Source organism: Homalodisca vitripennis, chromosome 1 (genome assembly GCF_021130785.1).
Source record: "Homalodisca vitripennis isolate AUS2020 chromosome 1, UT_GWSS_2.1, whole genome shotgun sequence".
NCBI lineage: Eukaryota > Metazoa > Arthropoda > Insecta > Hemiptera > Cicadellidae > Homalodisca > Homalodisca vitripennis.
The window spans coordinates 12,136,361-12,159,850 of record NC_060207.1 but is presented as its reverse complement, the minus strand read 5'-3'; the positions used below and the strand labels follow the sequence as shown (position 1 = coordinate 12,159,850).

The window sequence follows — 23,490 nt, the reverse complement described above, 5'->3', positions numbered from 1 at the left end:
AGAGCTCTCTAACATACTTCATATCGAATTCCCCTGTGAAATGTTAGATATATCTGAGACCAAAATGTAAAACCTTTGTACAACACGAACATTTGTAATACGTACACATAATAGTTGACAACGAAGTAAAATTAAAGGTATTTTGTTTCTAAATTTGAGACTGCTTTTAGTTTTAATAAAGACTTCGAATTTTATTTTTGTTCCTAAGCACAAATGCTAACTATAACAAGTAATATATACCTCAAATGTTTAAAAGAGTTGAAATGGTATAAAATATGTTTGGATAATGTATCAATTGGAAAGCGCCTCCTCATTGAACCTAAAATCATGATGTACATAAACGAATTTAGAACGAAGTAAATTGCAATAGCAGTCAACAAAAGCTAATATGCAGTAAAAGTATACAATTTAGAATTCAAACGGTAGTACAAATGGAGGTTGTGGGTTTAGATCACAGTCCAAATTGTGTAATTCGTATAGAAATGAAGGTAAACATTGCCTAAATGCCTGATCCCTGTTATCAATAATAGAATTAATTACTATATCCAAAACAGGAACAACCTACTGAACCAATAATTAATAAATTAGCTGTGGTCACCTGAGCAGATTGTTCACCACGGCGTCAGCAGGGGAGACTGGGGTCAGGTCGCAGCACGGATATCAGATAAACGAAGCAACAGATTCCAGCCATTACGCACAGTCCGCTCCAGTCCAACCTCTCCAGTTCTCCAGTTCCAGCAGGTTCGCGCGCGTGCAGACATCCTGCCTTTCACTCGCATCGTACATCCCGTCCCGTCCCGACATTGCAAATCATCCCGACGTGCTTGTGTCGTCTCCGGGCCTGGCCGATATCCACTGAATCTGTGCTGGAGACCTTGGACTCGCTGTGACGAACATTCGTTTCACCTTCCTTTCTGCTCGCTCGACCTGTGAGCCACGTCTTTCTTTGTCGTGTCACCTCACAAAAACTCATTTCAGTCGTTTTAAAGTAAGAGTTAAAAGGAATGAAGCCAGCTTCGCAAATTTAGACCTTCGATGTTAAGAGAGAATAGCCATTGGATCCAAAGGGAAGGGTGGCAGAAAGGTTTTGAGGTACCCCTAAATAGTTTATTTAGAGTTGTAATCCATATGAATCACCTCTCAATTGCCTATACTCTGTAATATCTTCATAATCACCGATTCTTTCTTTACAGCTAGGTAGGGCGTACCTAGAACGAAACATTTTCATAGTCTGTTATACAACTAAACCTTACACTCAGGCTCTCCCATCCATAACTATAGCTGGGGTCTCTCACCGATCACCGAAGGAGTGCTAAATCCGCACACAACAGCTGACAACCGGCGGACTACGCGGAACTGGAAGAGGCGTGCCATTGATGTGTTTATTACGCCGGTGCCAAATTAATCGGACCGCATCAAAACGAGCCTTTGTCCGCGCCCATTCACTACGCCCTTGTCGCATTCCAGCATTGCGGTGCGCTGCTAGCCGCACTAAATAACTCAGTCGAATAGCGCTTAGTGTCTCGTTACAACCCACAGGGACACTGAGTCGCGAGCCTCGGGACTCATTAGACGGCGAGTCTGTGGGACGTCGTGTAGCCTTGGAGATCTACTTCTTCCTTGAGGATATGTTAACGCCTCCTCATTACAGTAACACTAGACGATACACTCATCACTGTCTTCACGGCTGTGCGAACTCCTCCCTCCGTGTCAGATCACGAATCCTTGGAACACCGCGGCAAACACTGCTAGAGCCTGTGGGACGTTGTGTAGCCTTGGGTATACGACTAGGAGATCTACTTCTTCCTTGAGGATATGTTAACGCCTCCTCATTACAGGTACACTAGACGATACACTCACCACTGTCTTCACGGCTGTGCGAACTCCTCCCTCCGTGTCAGATCACGAATCCTTGGAACACCGCGGCAAACACTGCTAGAGCCTGTGGGACGTTGTGCAGCCTTGGGTATACGACTAGGAGATCTACTTCTTCCTTGAGGATATGTTAACGCCTCCTCATTACAGGTACACTAGACGATACACTCACCACTGTCTTCACGGCTGTGCGAACTCCTCCCTCCGTGTCAGATCACGAATCCTTGGAACACCGCGGCAAACACTGCTAGAGCCTGTGGGATGTTGTGTAGCCTTGGGTATACGACTAGGAGATCTACTTCTTCCTTGAGGATATGTTAACGCCTCCTCATTACAGGTACACTAGACGATACACTCACCACTGTCTTCACGGCTGTGCGAACTCCTCCCTCCGTGTCAGATCACGAATCCTTGGAACACCGCGGCAAACACTGCTAGAGCCTGTGGGACGTTGTGAAGCCTTGGGTATACGACTAGGAGATCTACTTCTTCCTTGAGGATATGTTAACGCCTCCTCAATACAGTAGCACTAGACGATATACTCATTACTGTCGTCACGGCTGTCGACACTCAGCCAAATCTCGTGGAGTAAAATTAAACCCGATGTTACCCATATAGAAATGAAAATTCAAGCAAACTTGCAAGTCTGTTAGTTTTCGATATACTGAATAGATCACGAAATCTTATTCGTCTGAAAAGTTTTTGCGTTACACTGGACAAAATCACCGTAAATAATAATACGTTTTTATAGCAATAAAACTCAATAAATAAAAATTAACTCTAAGAATATCTAAGATAATTCTTAGCGTTTATTACCGTAAGTTCAGATTTTCAGATTCGTAACATTATTCCCAGGTACACAAGGATTTGTATTTCAGAAGGATAAACTACCACAGTAGAACAGAAAGTAGGAGGTAGTAATTATCCCATGGACATTGGACTCTACAATCACGCCAAACTGTGGCCTCTCCAAGAGTTATAAAATACACAGCCGCACTCTATAATCTTGTTTCCACTCTAATTTACGTTTCCGAAAGCAGTCAATGGGTCTACCGAACTACGTCCCGTTTCCAGGGAATCTGAGACTGTCACTTTTATATCATAACCTGTAATACAAATGTGATTACGCTGCTACAAGAGCCTTCACCTTGACATACCTACTGCCACGAGCGAATTCATAGAGGGATAAATTCCTCTATCCGTTTTGAGACTCGTACCTCAAGACTAAACAATGGTAACAGTAAGTGGATGCTTCAATGGGGCACGATTTCCATCAATTCGATCACGATCGCCATGAAGGACAATGAAAGACGTGCTTCAGTGATTTCCATTGTTTTAGACCTCAAGAGCCCTGCAGGACCTTGGCTTATTTTAATGGTACTTTACCTGTTAGGTAGGATATACCGCGTCTTAATGTAAACTTTTATCCATACTGGGCAAACATTCGCGACGTACATGTTCGTCAAGATTTCCGAACATCTAGATGTTTGTCAAACAATTTACTGTGAATGTTTGTGTCCACTGCGAATCCTGTTGGTTAGGTTCGCAACGGCATTTACTTGCTTCTGCTGCAAATATAAGTTATCAACCATCATAGAAATATAATGGTGAAGACTTCAGAGCGGACTTTAAAGATGCTGCCAGTTCTCCATCCAACTTTACTCGAATGATGATTTCGAATTGCTAACATCATTAATAAGGTCCTAGAACTTTTAACGTGTTGTCTTGTTCCTTCATGCTAATACCTATTTTAATTCTCTATAACACAATCCATCACAATCTTAAAACGCTTCATCATTGATTGACACCTTTTTTGAACATCTATATACATTACATCGTAATCTTCCTTCCTCTTGAGATTGTACTGTAAGGCTAGAGCTTGTGTATATTTGTAACTCAAAAATGCAAAATATTTTATACCCCACCGGGTCTTATTTCTTTCTGACCCATCCCATACCTGACTGTCTCAGCATTTGTTTTTGCCTGCACTGTGTAATAGACTGTCAATTTTCATTTTCACTGAATTAACGTCTGTACTAGATCTCTAAAGCAATCGTTTTGAAAATGTTGTTACGTATATTCTTCATTTTATAATTTTATTTTTGTGAATTCCGTAGAAACTATGATGTTCATATAACAATAATAATAAAAGAATAGTTATTTTCTTTGTCCAAAACCTGTTCTTTACTCACCGTTATTATTTTAGTACGGTTTACACAACACAAAATTTGACTATAAACACAAAATCTCGGCAAGAAACGGATTACATTGGCTGCGAAGGAAAGGGTTTCTTCACGGAACCAACAAATCGCTCAGGGCGCACATTTTGGTCGCCAAATATGGCGGAGAGCTTGTCCAAGAATGCGTCCACGCTTACCACATACCAACGCCGAACAACAAACTGTTCACTACCGGCGTGCGACAAACAATGCACGTCCAGTAAAGATGTGCCTTAGAGTCGTCTTTAATTTGTAAGATTCGTTTTACTTCTGTAAGCGTACAAATCTAATCGGGTAAAAGTCCTAGAAATAACTGTGCGATTAGTTACTCAATATCGAATTCGTGAAAGCAATTTATAATCCCCAGCAGAACGAACAGCAAGCGAGGTGACAAATGAACAAATCGCAGTGACGGGACAAGTTATATATAATAACAGGTTGCCAGAGAAACCGCCCATTATGCAAATATACGCGACAGTCACAAAACTACAGAAGGTCTAGGAAAGTTACAAAACCAGTCGCAACTTTCGTTCCATACACATAGCAGCATCTATTGCTTATAAATGGGTTATGTAATTGAGAAATAACTAAACTAAATAGTAAGCCTGAGAGATACTAGTAAAAAGCTAAGATTCAATAGTAAACGCGAGGCTTATACACATATACAAAGATTACATATTATGCAGTTTAATTTATAGCGATCAAAATGCGCGTTAACAACAAAATCAGATCTCACAAACAGGTGATATCATCCAAAGTCTTTATCCATAATCCCTCTATGGGATATCGATTAGAACGTTTCCTAAAGGACCTTACAGGTTTGAAAATTGGCATAAATATAGACGTACTGATGCATTATTTAATTCAAGTACTAGTACATTAATCATACATCTAGATGAATTATTAATTGTGCTATGAGAAAGAACCAGACATAACTCATTTAACAACGTAAATTAAAAATGAAAAACACTCAACCTGCGGCAAACCCCATATGTCTTAACGTGGATTTCATTAACTAAGATTGGGTAAGGTATTAGATGAATGGGGTCGTCATGCGTTGAGCAAAGTTACATGATTAATTATTGTAATCATGACTAATTAAACTCTGTTAAGATTAGATGAAATAAAGATTTCATCAATGCGTTTGCACGTAGAATTGGGAATAATCTTTAAACCCTGTCGCTTCGTTTGAATAAACTGTCAAGATTTCGTTTGATTCATGTCTTCAAGTGGAATACTGACAGGTCGATGATAGTCACGGACACATCACTGACACATACAATAACACATCTTCATCTAGATTACACCGGATGGCTGGAGTTCGTTTGTAGTCTCTGTGTCTATGTTGTCTAAAAAATGCTGAGTTGTAATGAGTGAGTAATGATGTTTTAAACTTTTAGTCGCCAACTTTTTTGAATCTCTTCAGATGGACTGTAGCGGATTTCAGACGCAACAATAAGCGGAAGGTGAAATGGACATAAACTCAACATTCACACACAAAGTATAAATTCACTAGAATATACAAATGCTCTTGTACTTCGCCTCTAATAAAGACATTTTTCATTTTATTTCATATACATAAACACATTTTAATTTTTATGAACTGTCTTTGTTAATAAGTTAAATCGCGGATCGAATTACAGTTATTTATGTTCACAAGTTACGTATGACGATTCATGGTACGCACCTCATGTTTGGGTTCATAATAGAATTTTAAGTAGTACAAATAAAAAGTATGTATTTATCATAGTGGCCTACTGTATATTTTTGTGTACGCGAAGGAAGGTACTATCGCTGTACGTATGTGACCTGAAGTAGGCCTAAACTCTCAACCGCCAAGTAATGGTAGTCCTATTAGATATTTCGACAACTTAGCATTTTTCACTCTTCAAAAGTGAATCGGGTACTTAAAGGTTCAATAAAGACATTATTACTGGCAATGTTACACAATAATTTACTTAAAAACAACAATGAAGATATAACAATTCCACACTGGAATTTTACCCTTATGCCGATGGCTGTTAAAACCAGAATGGGGAAACATTCACTACTTAATCCAAGAAGAGAATGTTACACCTTCTAGGACAGGACCTACATTGTAAATGTTTTAAACTTTAAACCAGCGTAGTTTGTAAAAGAGTACACCTGTTGAGGCCAGATTTGCGGCATTGCACTCTACTAATAAAGATCTTTAATTTGATGTCCTACTCGACCAATGCTCTCATTTAAAAACTTCCTTCTGACTCCTTGCGGGCCATCCCCCTGACATGACAAAAACGGTAGTTACTTCAAAAAGTAGATTTATAGGTGCAGTAATGATTACCCATTACTTAAGAATACCCCAATTCTTCCCCATAGATCTCGATAGGAGGACCCCCTAACCTTACCCATCCAGAATATCCTGTCACTCCGGAAGCAGCGCTAAGGTTTTTATAGTAAAAAAGGCAATTTATAAGCTTCTTGTCCTAAGAGAACAACAATGATTACCCAGTTTTATTAATTTACCTGTAAACGTTCAGGAATTTTCAAGCCTATGATAGACTTTTTTCACACCCTGTATAATAAATGACCGAACTACATTGAGGGAAGCCAAAATACCCCCCCCCCCCCAACCATTACCAAAGGAACAATTCGTCAGACAGAGCTACTGATCCTACCCATAGGAGATTAGCGGGTTTCTGTAAGTCTTCTTCATTATAAACAATGAGTCCATCTGCTATAATAATTGACTTCCGAACCACAACCTCTGCGGTAGTGTAGCGTGGCAGGCTGGGACCTCGACTTTAGAGTGAACACTGACTCCATGACACCAAACCTTTTCTATTGTTCCTTTCAAATTCTAGCCTAGTGGTATCAGAAGTGGGCTGCGGCTGGATCACAATTAGAAAGCGACTAGGTGGTGAGGGGGGGGGGTTGTAGAGTTCCTCGTTATCAGACAAGGCCGCACAGGGTATAATCAGTGCCAGAGAAAGGTGGAGACACTGCGCCACCTTGCCCGCTGGCAGAGGTTATCCGCACGCATGTTCTCCTGCAGTCTACACGTTAACCCCGCGAAGATACGCACTTGCAGACGAGGTGTGAGGATCCCTCTAATTATCACACTGCAGCCAGAGCCACCTCGCTGTGACCCCGCTTTCCTCAGAGGTTGCAAGGGATGTGGTGAAATGTCCGGGGTCCAGAAGAAATCGAAAGGCCGCATACTGACTGAATGTTACCAAACTGCATTGCATTAACTGCCCAATTCAGCACTCTCAGTGTACTGGTCCTGATTTCCATCGCATAACCATTCATAATACATTAGGCCATTCACGAAAGTTAATAACTTTGCGCTAAAACTGCTCTGATCATACTTCTTTAATGGCCACAATGATTCTTACTACTAACAATACATTACAGACAAAACAAAGTGTTACATTAGTCATAACCAAGTAACTTTACTAGGTAAAAGTATTACTTTTATCAATAATCGCAGAAGTGTACATTCCAAGGATCATTAGTCTGTCCAAGTCTGCGATTAAAATAAAACCAAAACCATGCCTCTTACTTCCAACTACAATTAAAATGTTTCTTCAGCATTTGCAATTGTTTTAAATGAGTACAACCTTTGATAGTATTGGTTACGCAGGAGTTACATCATTTATACGGATCAGAGTTTGTGAGGTCCGGGGGATTATTTCAGTTAATTCTGAGGACCGAAACTAGAGGAGCGCCGCCTAACTTTGATTGTTACCATTCTTGGTCCTCTTACTCCACAGAGGGTAGTCCGAGCGCTCTCTTTTTCGTGCCTCCATTCATGACACAGGATGAGATATATCTTTTGTGCTCCCATTCATGACACAGGATGAGTTATCTCTTGTGCTCCATTCATGACACTGGACGAGTGTTATCTCTTGTGCTCCATTCATGACACTGGACGAGTTATCTCTTGTGCTCCCATTCATGACACTGGACGAGTTATCTCTTGTGCTCCATTCATGACCTTGGACGAGTTATCTCTTGTGCTCCATTCATGACACTGGATGAGTTATCTCTTGTGCTCCATTCATGACACTGGATGAACTATATCATGTGCAACTAATACAATCAAAGGTACAACACAGGTTTTCCTGGACAATAACAAATATGTGCCAAGGCGAATCGTCTACTTAGGAACCAATGAACCGCTTCTCCATGACCTCCGGTTGCAAGTGGATGCACTGCGGTCGTCAGACACCATAAATCTCTTAGATCTCTCTTGGCGCCGACCTTGGAAAGACACATTACGCGAAAGTACATGGTTCGCGGCGAGGACACTCTACCTTACTTGGTCTTCGCCGGTTTACGCACACCGTTGCCCCTGCAGCAAGTGCACGTATCCCACACAACACGGGCAGTGTGGCGTGTTGCTGGGCCTACGGCTAGTTGTACACACACGCTAATGATACCTGTCACTACAGGTTGTTAATCAACACCGACCACTTGCCCAAGAACACGGCACAGCACATCAGTCTTTTGTTGTTGTTCATTCCGTCAGTCCTTGAAATATTTTTTTGTTTTTGTTTTGTTTTGTTTCAAAACAGCACATTGGCTAAGAACGTTTCGGCTTCTTACTCTTTTAAATGTAATTAGAAACTAGCAGTTAGTTACCCGCGGCTTCACTGGCAGTTTCCAAAATTGAAGGCCATGGCTTTCTTAGTGAAAGTATTCATATGTAATATGATGGAGCCCTCCAATGTTTTTAAACATAAGCAGACAAATCATATATATATATATATATATATATATATATATATATATATATATATATATATAATATTTAAGTATTCATGGTTGAGAGATTCAAAACGTAAATACAATTTTAACTGGTTTTGCTGTATGAATAATTATATACAAGTGCCATGATTGAGTTTGACTTATTCCCCAATCAAGAAAATATATAACAACAAAAAACAAGTACGATTAAAAAGCTCCTTTTACTTTACTTTCTATCTAAGATTTTTCAAATGACCAGAGATTTTTTGAGTGGCCACTGATAATTTGGGTGCGGTTTAGTCTACATAAAGACAATTTATAATTTACGTACGACTGAAAGGTTACTGTGACCAAAAAGAATCAGCTACGACCGATTAAACTCACTGCCAATCTAATTTATTTATGGTTCTAAAGTTGAATTTATCTTGTTGCACTGTCTAAAACCCACACATTATGTGGGTTTTGGAATCTAACTTAGTTTTAAAATCGTTTATTTACGGTATGCGATGTTTCTGGTGAAATAAGTAAAATTTATTTTTACCCCGATCAAGAAAATTTGTGCACAAGGAAGGAGCTACCTTCCTTTTAAATTTGTGAAAAGACTACTTTAGTCAAAACACATCTACTTACGTCGCGTGAATTCTGCTTCTGATATAAGACGAAGAGTGTGCCATCCCGTTGCTTTTCCTTTAACTGCAGTAAAACTGTTGAGGCAGACAACGAGTTTCGATAACCTTATGTGCAAACCATTCACAGCTTTTTTCATCAAGGTGGGTTTAGAACACCATTTAAATATTATTTTTAATACATTAAATGGTTTATTCGTCACTAGTGCAATCCAAAATAAATACTGTATAACATAGTAACTTTGGCTTTCCATTTTGTATAACACACTGATTAAGCAATATAGTCAATATTTTCTAAAACTGAAATGTAAACAAATGTTTCTGCCACTCTGGTAAACTTTAGCTGAAAGTGTCAACAGCTGTTTAGGGTCAGTTAACTTTGGATTACGTCTTGTAAAATTATAATTATTTTCCAGAATTATTAAATATTCTGAGAAACTTTTCCAATGTTTCTCACCTTTTAAACCTTCCTTGGACTTCTACAAATATTTCTAAACCAAAATTAGCTTCAATCGGACCAACCGTTCTCGAGTTTTGGTGAGACTAACAAACGTCACTTCATTTTCATAAATACAGATTAGGAAATAGAGGAAAGTATAACGTAGGTGTATTTTCAAGACTAACAAAGACAATGATGAGCAGCACTATGAGTATTACAGAGTTCCTTCAATTCCTTTATTAGAGATAGTTTTTCATGAATTCGTGGCTAAGATTCCATCCGTATAAATCCAACAACTTCGTGATAGAGCACAGTCGGGACTATCCATTAGGACTATCAGATCTATTACTGTGTGGTTTCAAATCCACTTAAACGTCTACAGGCTCAGTTGCATGCTATTTGGACTAATTGATGTGATTGTTTATAAATCGCCTTCACAATGGACATCTGAGCGTAGAAAAATTACACTTCACTCGCCAGCCGTAATATTACTTCACTCAATACTTCAATCGGTGGAATAATATTTTTGTTCACGGTACAACATTCAATTTGAGAAAACAGTATTACTTGCTGAATGCTACTGTTATGAATACGAGTTCAACACTGAAAAAGCTTGACCTCAAACTTACTCCGAAATAACATAAAACGCAGAAGTGTAAAACACGATTTCCAATAACATGGAAAAACAATATGGGACATGTCCCGCTATGGTAATTCAATAGCGCAGGACTCGTCCTGCTAGTGCCATAAAACCGCGGTCGATTCTCGGGCAAGAAACGCTTCTAACTTCCATCCAACATGTCAATTTTCCCTAACATCAGTTTCTATCTTCCTCGCGATTTCATATTCTAAAAACTTAATTGCTTTATAAAATCCTGGTCAAAATGAAATAAGTCAATTGTTAACGTTAAATACTAATCTAGAAACAGATATTCCATTAGGATTTCATGACGTGTGGAAACGTAAGTAAAGTCAGTAACATGTATGGACACGTATATTATTATTAAATCAAATAAGCACTGAAGGTATTAACTACTGGGGTTCCAAAACTATATAAAACATATAATATCGCCATTAATATCGCTCATATTTTGAAACCGTATATCCGGAATTTAAATATTTTACAAAAGTATATATGAAATTCGAAAATTTTCATGAACGCATTCACCACTAAAATGACTTCCTTAATGTTTTATATTTGTTACATTCTTCTATTTTGGATCATTTAGAGGCGAAAATTTCTACGAATTAATAATATTATTTCAATTAACTACTAATTAAAAGCTGATGTCTTTACAAACAAGAATATAATGTTCATAACATATTTTAAATTATATTCTTTATATAATCTTAGTTACATAGCAAATGCAGAGAGTTATTTCATAAAACAAGTAACACTTTTTTTTTTACTTTTGTTACCGGCTACATGTAAAAACTAACTTACGAACGAGTAACATTTACTCGGCATAGCTTATCATAAAGAGTCGCCAAGTCGACATTTTGGTTAGCTGCCAATACCAATAGCAGTATATACCGCACTTCCGCTCTTTGTGCGCTGACAAACATCTCAGTAAATTTGAGATCTTCAATTTACGAGCATTTCATGAGACTTTCAATTCGTCGTTCTGGATCTTAGAAGTATCTCGGTTTTTAAACATTACTTTCTCTTGTACAATGAAAGAAAAGTAATAAAAAACAAGTAAAATTTGTATGAAAATCCTAGTTATCATATTCAGTATACGGTTCCATACAGAATTTATTTGAGAAACACGATGTCAGCGATTGTTACTTCTACTTATCTCTTCAGGTTTATAATGGTCCGTCATCTATCAGAGATATCGTAAACGAGTTGTGAGCCATCGACAGCACCGACACTTGTAAAACTGATAATTACAAACAGTAAAGCGGTGCGGAACAGCTGATTACAGCAGGCAGTGGACAGTGAGCAGCTGGCAGGCGCAGTGGACAGTGACAGGGTCGTTACACAGAGTCAGCCATCACCGCCAATATCCCCTCACAACGCCACGCTGCAGTTACACAGTGATGGGCTAGAGTACGTATATACGAGATACTCGTGTTGGAAACGAGTTGTGAGCAGTCGATAGCACCGACACTTGTAAAATTGATAATTACAAGCCGTAAAGCGGTGCGGAACAGCTGATTACAGCAGGCAGTGGGCAGTGAGCAGCTGGCAGGCGCAGTGGACAGTGACAGGGTCGTTACACAGAGGCAGCCATCACCGCCAACATCCCCTCACAACGCCGCGCCACGGTTACACAGTGGTCTACTTGAGTACGTATATACGAGATACTCGTATTGGAAACGAGTTGTGAGCAGTCGATAGCACCGACACTTGTAAAACTGATAATTACAAGCAGTAAAGCGGTGTGGAACAGCTGATTACAGCAGGCAGTGGGCAGTGAGCAGCTGGCAGGCGCAGTGGACAGTGACAGGGTCGTTACACAGAGGCAGCCATCACCGCCAACATCCCCTCACAACGCCGCGCCACGGTTACACAGTGGTGGACTTGAGTACGTATATACGAGATACTCGTGTTGGAAACGAGTTGTGAGCCATCGACAGCACCGACACTTGTAAAACTGATAATTACAAGCAGTAAAGCGGTGCGGAACAGCTGATTACAGCAGGCAGTGGGCAGTGAGCAGCTGGCAGGCGCAGTGGACAGTGACAGGGTCGTTACACAGAGGCAGCCATCACCGCCAACATCCCCTCACAACGCCGCGCCACGGTTACACAGTGGTGGACTTGAGTACGTATATACGAGATACTCGTGTTGGAAACGAGTTGTGAGCCATCGACAGCACCGACACTTGTAAAACTGATAATTACAAGCAGTAAAGCGGTGCGGAACAGCTGATTACAGCAGGCAGTGGGCAGTGAGCAGCTGGCAGGCGCAGCGGACAGTGACAGGGTCGTTACACAGAGGCAGCCATCACCGCCAACATCCCCTCACAACGCCACGCCGCAGTTACACAGTGGTGGACTAGAGTACGTATATACGAGATACTCGTGTTGGAAACGAGTTGTGAGCAGTCGATAGCACCGACACTTGTAAAACTGATAATTACAAGCAGTAAAGCGGAGCGGAACAGCTGATTACAGCAGGTAGTGGGCAGTGAGCAGCTGGCAGGCGCAGCGGACAATGACAGGGTCGTTACACAGAGGCAGCTATCACCGCCAACATCCCCTCACAACGCCACGCCACAGTTACACAGTGGTGGACTAGAGTACGTATATACGAGATACTCGTGTTGGAAACTAGTTGTGAAGTTGTGAGCCATGTTTTGTAAAGAATGTGTAAAATAAGCAGACGGTATGTCACACCTAGCTATGTCGTGTGGAAACAGCTGATGGATAGACAGTAGCGAAATTGCAACACCGCCTAGACATCGGACTACTTTCGTGCGGGTTACAGTAGTTACATACAATACTTCCAAAAATGGCAAGTACATACCTAAATTAGCTTTGTATCTAAACGATGTTGAGCTTCAGCTTGCGATCTATTAATCTTATTCTTATTTGTATTTTGTCAATCAGCTTTATAGATGTATAATTCATTGCGGTTAAATCTTTCATTTATCAGTAACTATCCACACTCTAATTTAAACTAAAAGCAAATTATTTCCGAGTGCTATAAGGCTGTGTAATTAACGCCTTTTATCATAAACATCTATGTTTACTAACAATATAATGCATATTAAGATAATTTAACATCTAACTAAAATGAAATTACACGCGTATCTACAAATTGCATGCTTCATATACGATGTAAATTTGATAACATATTACCAGTAAAATTGTTATACTTTTTATAAGAAAATCTTATTCATCATTCTAAGTTGTAATCCTCAATAATAATTCATTAATTTTTTAGTTTAATTGCAGTAGTTACAGTGAAAAACTTTCTGGAATCTGGAGCTCACGTCAGTCTGGAGAGATCAAAAACGTCTATTTTGTGTAGCCTAGGTGTCGAAACGATGCAGAAATAGTTTTGAACGTCTACGTGGCCGACTCTTGAACCTCTCCAGACGGACGTGCACTCGAGATTCCACAAGTGTGTGACAAGTGACAGACTTCAGTTGCTGTCATAAGGAAGGTGAAATGGAGCTTAACAACATTCTGGGTTGCTTCTATATTTATTTCGATTTCTACATATGGGAACCGCTTCGAACTCCGTGCCACTGTAAACTTCAGTATACACGAAGCATACAACATTTGTCATGTTGGTCACCATGTGAGGTTATGTAAGGTGACGGCGCGGCGCGGAGGTAACATAGGAAGGTGAGAGAGATGAGCAGAGCACTCCTGTCGCCTCGCCTCCCATACACCCGACACCACACACAGTACCTCTGTCTCAGCACAAGACACCTGAGACCCCCGTCAGCTGACCTCGCGCCGCCCTGGGAACTCGACGGAAATGGAACGAGTTTTTTCCCGTTCCCGTGTTCTGCCCATGTGGTGAATGACCGGTGTGAACCTAAGATACGGGAATATATGGCGAGGTGAGCTGCACTTGCGCTGCAGTGGCGAGGCACTCGCTGCATACTGACACAGTAGAGACGGCGCGGCGCGTACGATATACTCGCGTTATACATCATGTCAGATACTCAACTCATAACTGAGCAAACATCATTCTCACACAATTAGACATATTTGCACCGCGTACGATATACTCGCGTTATACATCATGTCAGATACTCAACTCATAACTGAGCAAACATCATTCTCACACAATTAGACATATTTGCACCGCGTACGATATACTCGCGTTATACATCATGTCAGATACTCAACTCATAACTGAGCAAACATCATTCTCACACAATTAGACATATTTGCACCGCGTACGATATACTCGCGTTATACATCATGTCAGATACTCAACTCATAACTGAGCAAACATCATTCTCACACAATTAGACATATTTGCACCGCGTACGATATACTCGCGTTATACATCATGTCAGATACTCAACTCATAACTGAGCAAACATCATTCTCACACAATTAGACATATTTGCACCGCGTACGATATACTCGCGTTATACATCATGTCAGATACTCAACTCATAACTGAGCAAACATCATTCTCACACAATTAGACATATTTGCACCGCGTACGATATACTCGCGTTATACATCATGTCAGATACTCAACTCATAACTGAGCAAACATCATTCTCACACAATTAGACATATTTGCACCGCGTACGATATACTCGCGTTATACATCATGTCAGATACTCAACTCATAACTAAGCAAACATCATTCTCACACAATTAGACATATTTGCACCGCGTACGATATACTCGCGTTATACATCATGTCAGATACTCAACTCATAACTGAGCAAACATCATTCTCACACAATTAGACATATTTTGTACATTTATTAAAAACGTATTAATTTAATTGACCTCAAATCAAACCTTTTCATAGATTCCAATTCGCATGATGATTAGTAGTCTACGCGTAATTTACACGTGGAAGCGTTTCGTGCAAATTTAGAATGGAATCTTATAATTTTGCTTTCTTGTATATCAATGGTTACCAAGTAATTTGTATTGCATGCAGAATGTCCAAAGGCCTCTGTAGGTAACACAAACTTCGTTATCTTAAAACATTCTTATTCATGAATGTTTTACATAGAAAAATACGTAAATTGGAATGTTCCACAAAAGTTGCAATGGAATATTAGTCCACAACCAAAGTGTTTCACATTTAAATATCGGAAGACATTAACGCAACTCCAAATTTAAATAAAGTGTAGTATTCGATGACTATGATATTTTAATATATAAAATAGTACACCATTTTATTCTGGTATCGATGGATAATTATGAACTGGACAAAAAAGGAATTCGAAAGAGACTTTTTTTATAAAACTGATACACGGTGTGGTTATTTTACAGGAACAAATAGTGACAAGCTACACTTATCTGGACATATGACAAAACATACAGTGCATCAAATACCAACAGAACCCATCATCTGGTAAGAGGCGTAATCAACACATTGATGAGCGAGATAGCCTAGATGAGCAATTTCTCCATCATTGGATCTGTATGCGTAGAAGAAAGTCTACTGCTGTAAACTCGACTGCTAGAATAGCAAACCTTACACCCCATTATTTTAATGTATACATTAAAAGCCCTTCCACGCCATTTCCAAAATTAAGGTTTCGATGAGCAAGTAGCGTCCCAATGCTGTGGGACTCCGCCTTGTGGCGAAATATTCTATTTATTACCCATTAAACCATATAGTGCATTACGTTGCTATTACTCTGAACTTTACTGAGAAAGATGAACTTTATAGTATTTTTGCACTTCAGCATATTATTGAATTTGTTAAAGCACATTGTGATATTAAATGTGTTATTTATTTCCTCTGGTCCAAACTGTAATAATACTGATGAGATAATCAAATAGTCCAACGTTTAACACATTTTTAAAAGTGCTTTGCGCGTTGCCATCAATATATTTATAAATATTCAATATAAAAAGCTTACATGCTAAACATATAATATAAAAAGATTTTTTTAAGGTTTTATAATAAGCACGCGTGGCCATTACCATATAGTTCCTTAACAATCCTAACCCTGAGAGATTATCATTAGAACTAAGGAGGATTAAGTCCTAAATGTCCTTCTACGATTGAGAAGGCAGAGAAATTTGTTAATTTGTCTGTGTCAAATACTACAAAAGAGGAAATTAAAAGTGTTTTAACACACTTATAATTTTATTGTTCTCACAAGTACGAGAAAAGGAGAACGTAAAATAGTGTGTGTACGTAGATGTTGCTAGGCCTATATACATTTAATATAGTAAATAAACCATTTCGTAATTTCGGAGCACGCAGAAAAAATGTAATTTCGACAAAAAAAAACCGAGAGGCGAGAGTGTGAACGGGACTCATAAAGGCGGCTTGTCGCTGATTGCCGGGATTGGACGATATTGCTTCCGTTCGATAACAGCCTGGTGCCGGTGTCGTCCGGTCACTGCCAGCTGCGTCATGTTCGAGCTTCAGTCCTGTCCTGACCTGTCCTGTCCTGTCCTGACTAGCTTCATACACGATCTTTCTCATCATGTCCACAGCATAACCAAGAGACTAGAGTGTGAACGAGCCTCATAAAGGCGGCTTGTCGCTGATTGCCGGGATTGGACGATATTGCTTCCGTTCGATAACAGCCTGGTGCCGGTGTCGTCCGGTCACTGCCAGCTGCGTCATGTTCGAGCTTCAGTCCTGTCCTGACCTGTCCTGTCCTGTCCTGACTAGCTTCATACACGATCTTTCTCATCATGTCCACAGCATAACCAAGAGACTAGAGTGTGAACGAGCCTCATAAAGGCGGCTTGTCGCTGATTGCCGGGATTGGACGATATTGCTTCCGTTCGATAACAGCCTGGTGCCGGTGTCGTCCGGTCACTGCCAGCTGCGTCATGTTCGAGCTTCAGTCCTGTCCTGACCTGTCCTGTCCTGTCCTGACTAGCTTCATACACGATCTTTCTCATCATGTCCACAGCATAACCGAGAGACTAGAGTGTGAACGAGCCTCATAAAGGCGGCTTGTCGCTGATTGCCGGGATTGGACGGTATTGCTTCCGTTCGGTAACAGCCTGGTGCCGGTGTCATCCGAGGGTTTAAAATAATACCAGTTATACACATGAGAAACAAATAATAAAACAAACCTTCTTACATATAAAAAGGTGAGGATTAAATTTTTGGAAATTATTAATTCATTAAACTCCAAAGAAACCTACAAGCACAAAGATCCAGCAGGCACGAAAGATTGTGGAAACTGTGGAAGAAGATGAGAGATTGTTGTTAGGAGATTAAACCAAAACTAGAACAACACATCTGTGACAATGCTACCCACTCTCTGCTCTGGCGGACTCAGATTGCTGCTAGACACCGTTTGTAATTTAATCCGCACTTTAATCACGTTGATGCCGAGCGCTCCATTTAACTTTAACTAACCAATTACATGAATGTCCTGTCCGCTCTGTCTGTCATGGCTTCGCGAGCCATAACTTCGATTCCCAGGACATTAAGTATAATCGTACCGAGCACATCTCAAATATTAATGAATTATTCATGCCTGGCCTCAACGCCGTGACTCATTCGCGAAATTGACATATATCGTGGATTGGATGTCAAATAAGCCTTCCAATGATCAATTTTTTTTGCATTTTATTGTGCTTCTTATATTGAAAAATGTTAACCATATAAAATCAAAAACTTCTGAAGCAGCTTATCACCACTGTGATGTTTCTAACAACTTGCTGACGGTTCCTGGAACCACAAGGGTTTACACATATAAGAACATTAACGAACTGTCGACAATTCAATAGTAAAGAAAATAAATTAACAAATAATGTCACGGCTTGTACTTTTAACACCGTTTATACATTATCATGGTTTGATAACAAAACTACCTTCAAGCCATTTTAAAGTGACGTATATTTTGATGAATTGTATTTTTACAAGTTAAAAATATTTTCGTTACGAAAATAATAAAGGAATTACGTTGTTTTAGAGTACAAACAAAGAGTGGAGCAAAATCGGCTAAAATAACAATATGCGAGAAAAAAATAGTCTTTCGCCAACAATGTTATGATAAGATTATAAAATTATTGATTAATAAAATACTCAAATTATTCACAAAATGATAAAGTTAATTAACTGAACGATCTTGATAAGGGGTTCTTTAAAAATAAATTACGATTCTAGGATACATTGTATTTTTACGACTAACAATATTTAATATTTCGAAAATAATAAATAAGTTACGATTGTTTTGAACGGCAAACAAAGAGTGGAGTAAAACCGGTTGAAATAACAATATGCGAGAAAAAGATAGTTTTCTCCAACAATTTTCTTATTAAGACTATAAAATTAATATTTCATAACAAACGGAAATTATGAAGTTAATTAACTAAACGATCTTGATAAGGGGTTCTTTAAAATTAGAAATTAAATTTCCATTAGTGTAAAAAGGTGTTTCTGTAACGACTCCAAGAGGAAAAGATAGATATTACAAACAATACTGTAACTGATCCTGACTTAACCCTCCAACTGGCGGTCATTTTTTCCTGTAGTGGCGGCATGTTTTCGAGCCTCGTGCAAGGGTTAAAAAAAAATGTATTAAAAATATAAATTAAAAGTAATATATATATAGAAGTATATATTTTTGTGTTTAGAATTAAACATATAATAATATTAGTATTTAAATTTGGCCTTAAAAAAATGTTTACTAAATTTTTTTTCCCATGAAATTCAAAATTTACATTTTTTTTTTAATTTGGGGGGGGGACCATACCTAGCAAACCAAGTTATAGTAAGAAAACTATAAAAGTGAGATTACCATTTTGTGTCAATTTATTCTAGTTTCAGAAACACATAAGCATTATACAAATTTATGAAACTATAATAACACGATATAACAAAAAGCAGCGATGCGCATAAATTGTGAAAATAGGGTGTATATATAAGAGTTTGCTAATAAAAGTTTTACTAATACAGTATTACTTCAATACATGTTATATTGCATATTTTATTACTCAGAATGAAGTAAACTATACAGCAGTAGTAAAATAAATTCCATAACTTTTTTTTTGAAGACTCGAAAAAAGTTTCATTTTGTCATTACTCAAAACTTTTGCGAAAAATTTTCGAGAAATTTATTTATTCTAAAATATATTTATTTGCACTACTGCAATATTTAACAATTCACCACACACTAAACACAACACTAAAACACAAATAAACCTACTAAAACTTACTAATAAACACGACTCGATACATCAACAACACTCAGACGGCATCGACAACATGGCGGTCACAATGAATTGCATCATCTTATTTTACGTTCCAAACTACGAACTTGGTACGTTTGCAACTACAATACAAAGAGGAATAAAACTATAGTATTCCTTAGGCTTTTGGTGCACGAATCGAATCGATACGTTGCCGGAATATACTGTAATGAGTGATTATGCAAGGGAATGTTTGTTTATCAAAATTTTGACGAACAACAATTCACAAGAGGTTATGTTTATCAAAATTTTGATGAACAACAGTTGGAGGGTTAAATAGATCGTAGTCAAATTACAGATGTTCTGGTAACATCCTCATTCATCAGTTCGATGTCGGTTCATTCTTCTTTCTTCAACCCCAAAGTAACATTAGGACAACGACCACACAAGTTGTCTGTCCCTCTGTCCCTACACGTGCATGTCGCTGCACCATGACTGGACACAAACTTGGACAATGTCGACCTGTCCTCTATTGTGGCCGCGCCGTGACGAATCGGGCAAAACGCAGATGGCGAGAACACATCAACGAACGTTTTGTTGCAGATGGCACATTTCCACTGTACACATTGTTGAGAGTGTTCCACTCTCGCCGAGACGTTGTCTTGCAACGCAACAGCGACGTTTTACATTATCTATTATTTAGTTTAGTAATTATTCAATAATGAGAATTTTGAGTTTAAACTCTAGTTCACGTTCTGCAGACTTGGCTCCTGATACCTGAAGTCATGATCGCCTGAACAGATCCAAAAAGAGTCGACGACGAAGAAGCTCAAAATGAACTATTTACATCGTTTCGACATCAGAGGCACCCAGACTACAAATGATAGTGTAAACTAGGTAAAGAGGTATTCTCATTGTTTCATCAGGTGCACAAAAGGAACATGACTCTAGATTCCAGGAGACAAGATGGAATGACATGTGATCTTTTACAGGACTTAAAGAAATAACTGGCTTTATTCAACCCACTAAAAAACTAGAATTATTTCCCAAAATTATAAAGTTAATTCACTGAAGGAGTTTGATAAGGGATTTTTTTAACAAATTTCATGTCTACGATAAAAATTGCGAGAAACAATATTTGCTGTTAAGAAAATACTGTATTAAATAGATGGCGAGTCCGGTACGTTGCTAAACTGTGCAACCCTCAACTGCACAGTTACAGCGCACACAGCGTAGTCAGTGTAGTCAGTGACTACAGTGTTTGTTTACAACAGAGATAACTGCCAAGCAGGAGACAATACAGAGTTGAAGGAGGAGGAGAATCCATTACCTTATCTTATCTCACCAGAGTTATCAGTTTCGGATAACAACATTTCACAGAATGGGCTTTTCAGAATTCCGAAAAACGATATTTTGGACATACAGAATTTAAGACAGAAGATATTTTAGACAGACGATATTGCAGAGAACATATGTTTCAGATACAGATATTCATCAATTATGGACAGAAGTATCATAGACGGGGCAACTGACCTTTTTGAGTGTGGCGATCTCATCCGCCTGTCCACGCTCCGTAGAGTTATCTCTCGGCCTGGGCACTGCGGCTGCTTCCTGCTGCAACACAAGGACACAATCCTGACACACCAGTCGTAGATATAACGCTTGCTGCTGTATAAATCATTACTCTTAGATAGTAGGTTAATGTTTGACAACTAAATGAATAAAACTAACACTAAGCCCAAAACATGTTTTTTTTTCAAGAGTGTGAAGATATAAATGACAAGACCTTTATACCACAGCAGCCCTCACCTAAGAGATATCTCATTCTCAGAAGCTAAAAGTGCGTTTAAAATAAAACTCCTTACTTATTTCCGTTCCAAAGCGTTTCATATCGGTCCCGTGGGACATAAATTCTTAAACGATCGAGACAAATAGTCAGTGACAGCGATGTGTGCGATAAAAATAACAGAAACACACAGTTCTCCGTTTGGAGACCTGCCAACCTCCCCAATGGCCCTACTTCCTGTAGTAACTCGGTACTACAAGCATGTGCACGCAGTCGGGTACTTGATCGTCACACGATTTGTTCTTTGAGAGTTTCTACTTTGGTACATTTGTGAATGTACCAACAAACAACAAAGGAACTTCAAGTTATATTTATAACTGTCAAAGCAAAAACTAGATCATGCTTTTGAAACAGAGTTAACAATGTAAACTGTTAAACAATTTTGTAAAGTAATTGACACGTTCGCCACCTAATTGGCACAGTAGTGGTAACGAAACTATCAGACATTGACACTCTTTTAAGCCTTGATATAAATCATGCAGTATATCATCCTACGTCCCAAAATTCTACATCCAAAGAAGATTGTACTATGTCAAATGTGACAGTATATCCTCAGTATGTGCAAAGTGGAGGGCAGATAAGATAAATCATTCCTTAAATTTGCGAAATATAGAAATATTCGAATGCGGCGATGTAGACCAATATAGAGTAGATGATCTTACAAAACAGATTTTTATAGTCGGGCATCGTATCGTAGAGTTCCGAAAAACATCTTTTGCAGCTACCACCAAACACACAAAACTAATGAATCTCTTCTTACAAATTACGTGAGGCATATTTCAAAAGTAAATACAGTTTTGCTGCGCTAGCCAGTAGCATGTCAATCGCTACTTCGCACATGCACACAAGTATTTCATGGTTTCCTTACCGTTAAGTCCCATACAGGGTGACTAGATGCAAATTCCCAAAATGTGGACTTTAGGGGTTTAAAAGGAAGACATTAAAACAAAAAGGAGGATAGTATTACATATTTTTACAAACTTTGCGAGAATAAATAGAATATTTTTACATTGCTTTACATTTTTTTAACGCTCATATAAATAAATTAGTGCCGTACTGTATTTGAGCATATTATAATTGTTTTTAGCTCAAATTGGATTTGTTTTTACATATAAACAGAAAAATTAAATATTATTAGGAAAAGAATATTATAATTATTAAAAGAATATATAGGTGGATGGAAGTATTATTTGAAGCTATTAATTTTTATGTGGCATAATATTGAATTAATTATTATTAGACTTTTTCTCTAACGTATTATAAAGAAATTAACATTTTAGCATTCGCCAAAAAGCCAGATATTTTAAAAATTTTCAGTAGCCGGGAGGACAGAAGGACATATATTAAAAAAGGAGGACATGTCCTCCTAAAGCCGGACGTCTGGTCACCCTGATTCTTTAAGGTGAATTTGGGTGTATTTTTCATGTATGTCGTCCCGTCCCATGGGATAACCGGTGATGCTCTTTGTTTATGTACAAAACACTTTTAAAAATCACTTGAGACCAACAAACTTTTATGTGAACAAAGTTCATGCTCTGGCAGCAAGTTTCTATGTTGTACCCAAGTGGGCTCCACTGTGGCCTGTTAAGAGTTGTAACGATTAATTACCAACAGTAATATAACAAGCAAGATATCGGTTATGACTCACATTATACCTGCTGTTTCCCGCAAATTTGTAACAGTTGGAGGGCTACAAATATTTCGGTTTCAAGTTTAAATCAGTTCTTTGTTTGAAGTTTATTTTTGACGATGGAAGGATTGTGAAGGAAACAGGATTTTCCCGGACACGTGCCATCATTATGCCATCGTAACACTACGTTTCGAGATCTGCAATCTGATCTCTTCTTCAGGTAAATAACTAACCTAACACATAATTACAAACTAGGTTACAATAAACAAATCATACCAGAGCGTTGTGACACGCCTGTCAGGAATCACAACCACCATGTTGTGTGTAAACTTCACTAACTCTAAAAC

At 38.7% G+C, this 23,490-nt stretch overlaps 1 protein-coding gene across 4 annotated transcripts in view; it reads right to left on the bottom strand.

Annotated features, from left to right (window-relative positions):
• Positions 1–23,490, bottom strand: part of LOC124357270 (unconventional myosin-X) — a 153,490-nt gene that overhangs the window by 119,665 nt on the left and 10,335 nt on the right. For 2 of the 4 annotated variants that reach the window (XM_046808858.1, XM_046808879.1), the window contains exon 2: positions 21,201–21,281. The exons of 1 other annotated variant lie outside the window; for it this stretch is intronic. In XM_046808858.1, coding sequence (XP_046664814.1) covers positions 21,201–21,281 — 81 coding nt within the window. The remainder of the gene's footprint in view (positions 1–21,200; positions 21,282–23,490) is intronic. One more of the 4 variants, XM_046808868.1, reaches the window with a different exon arrangement.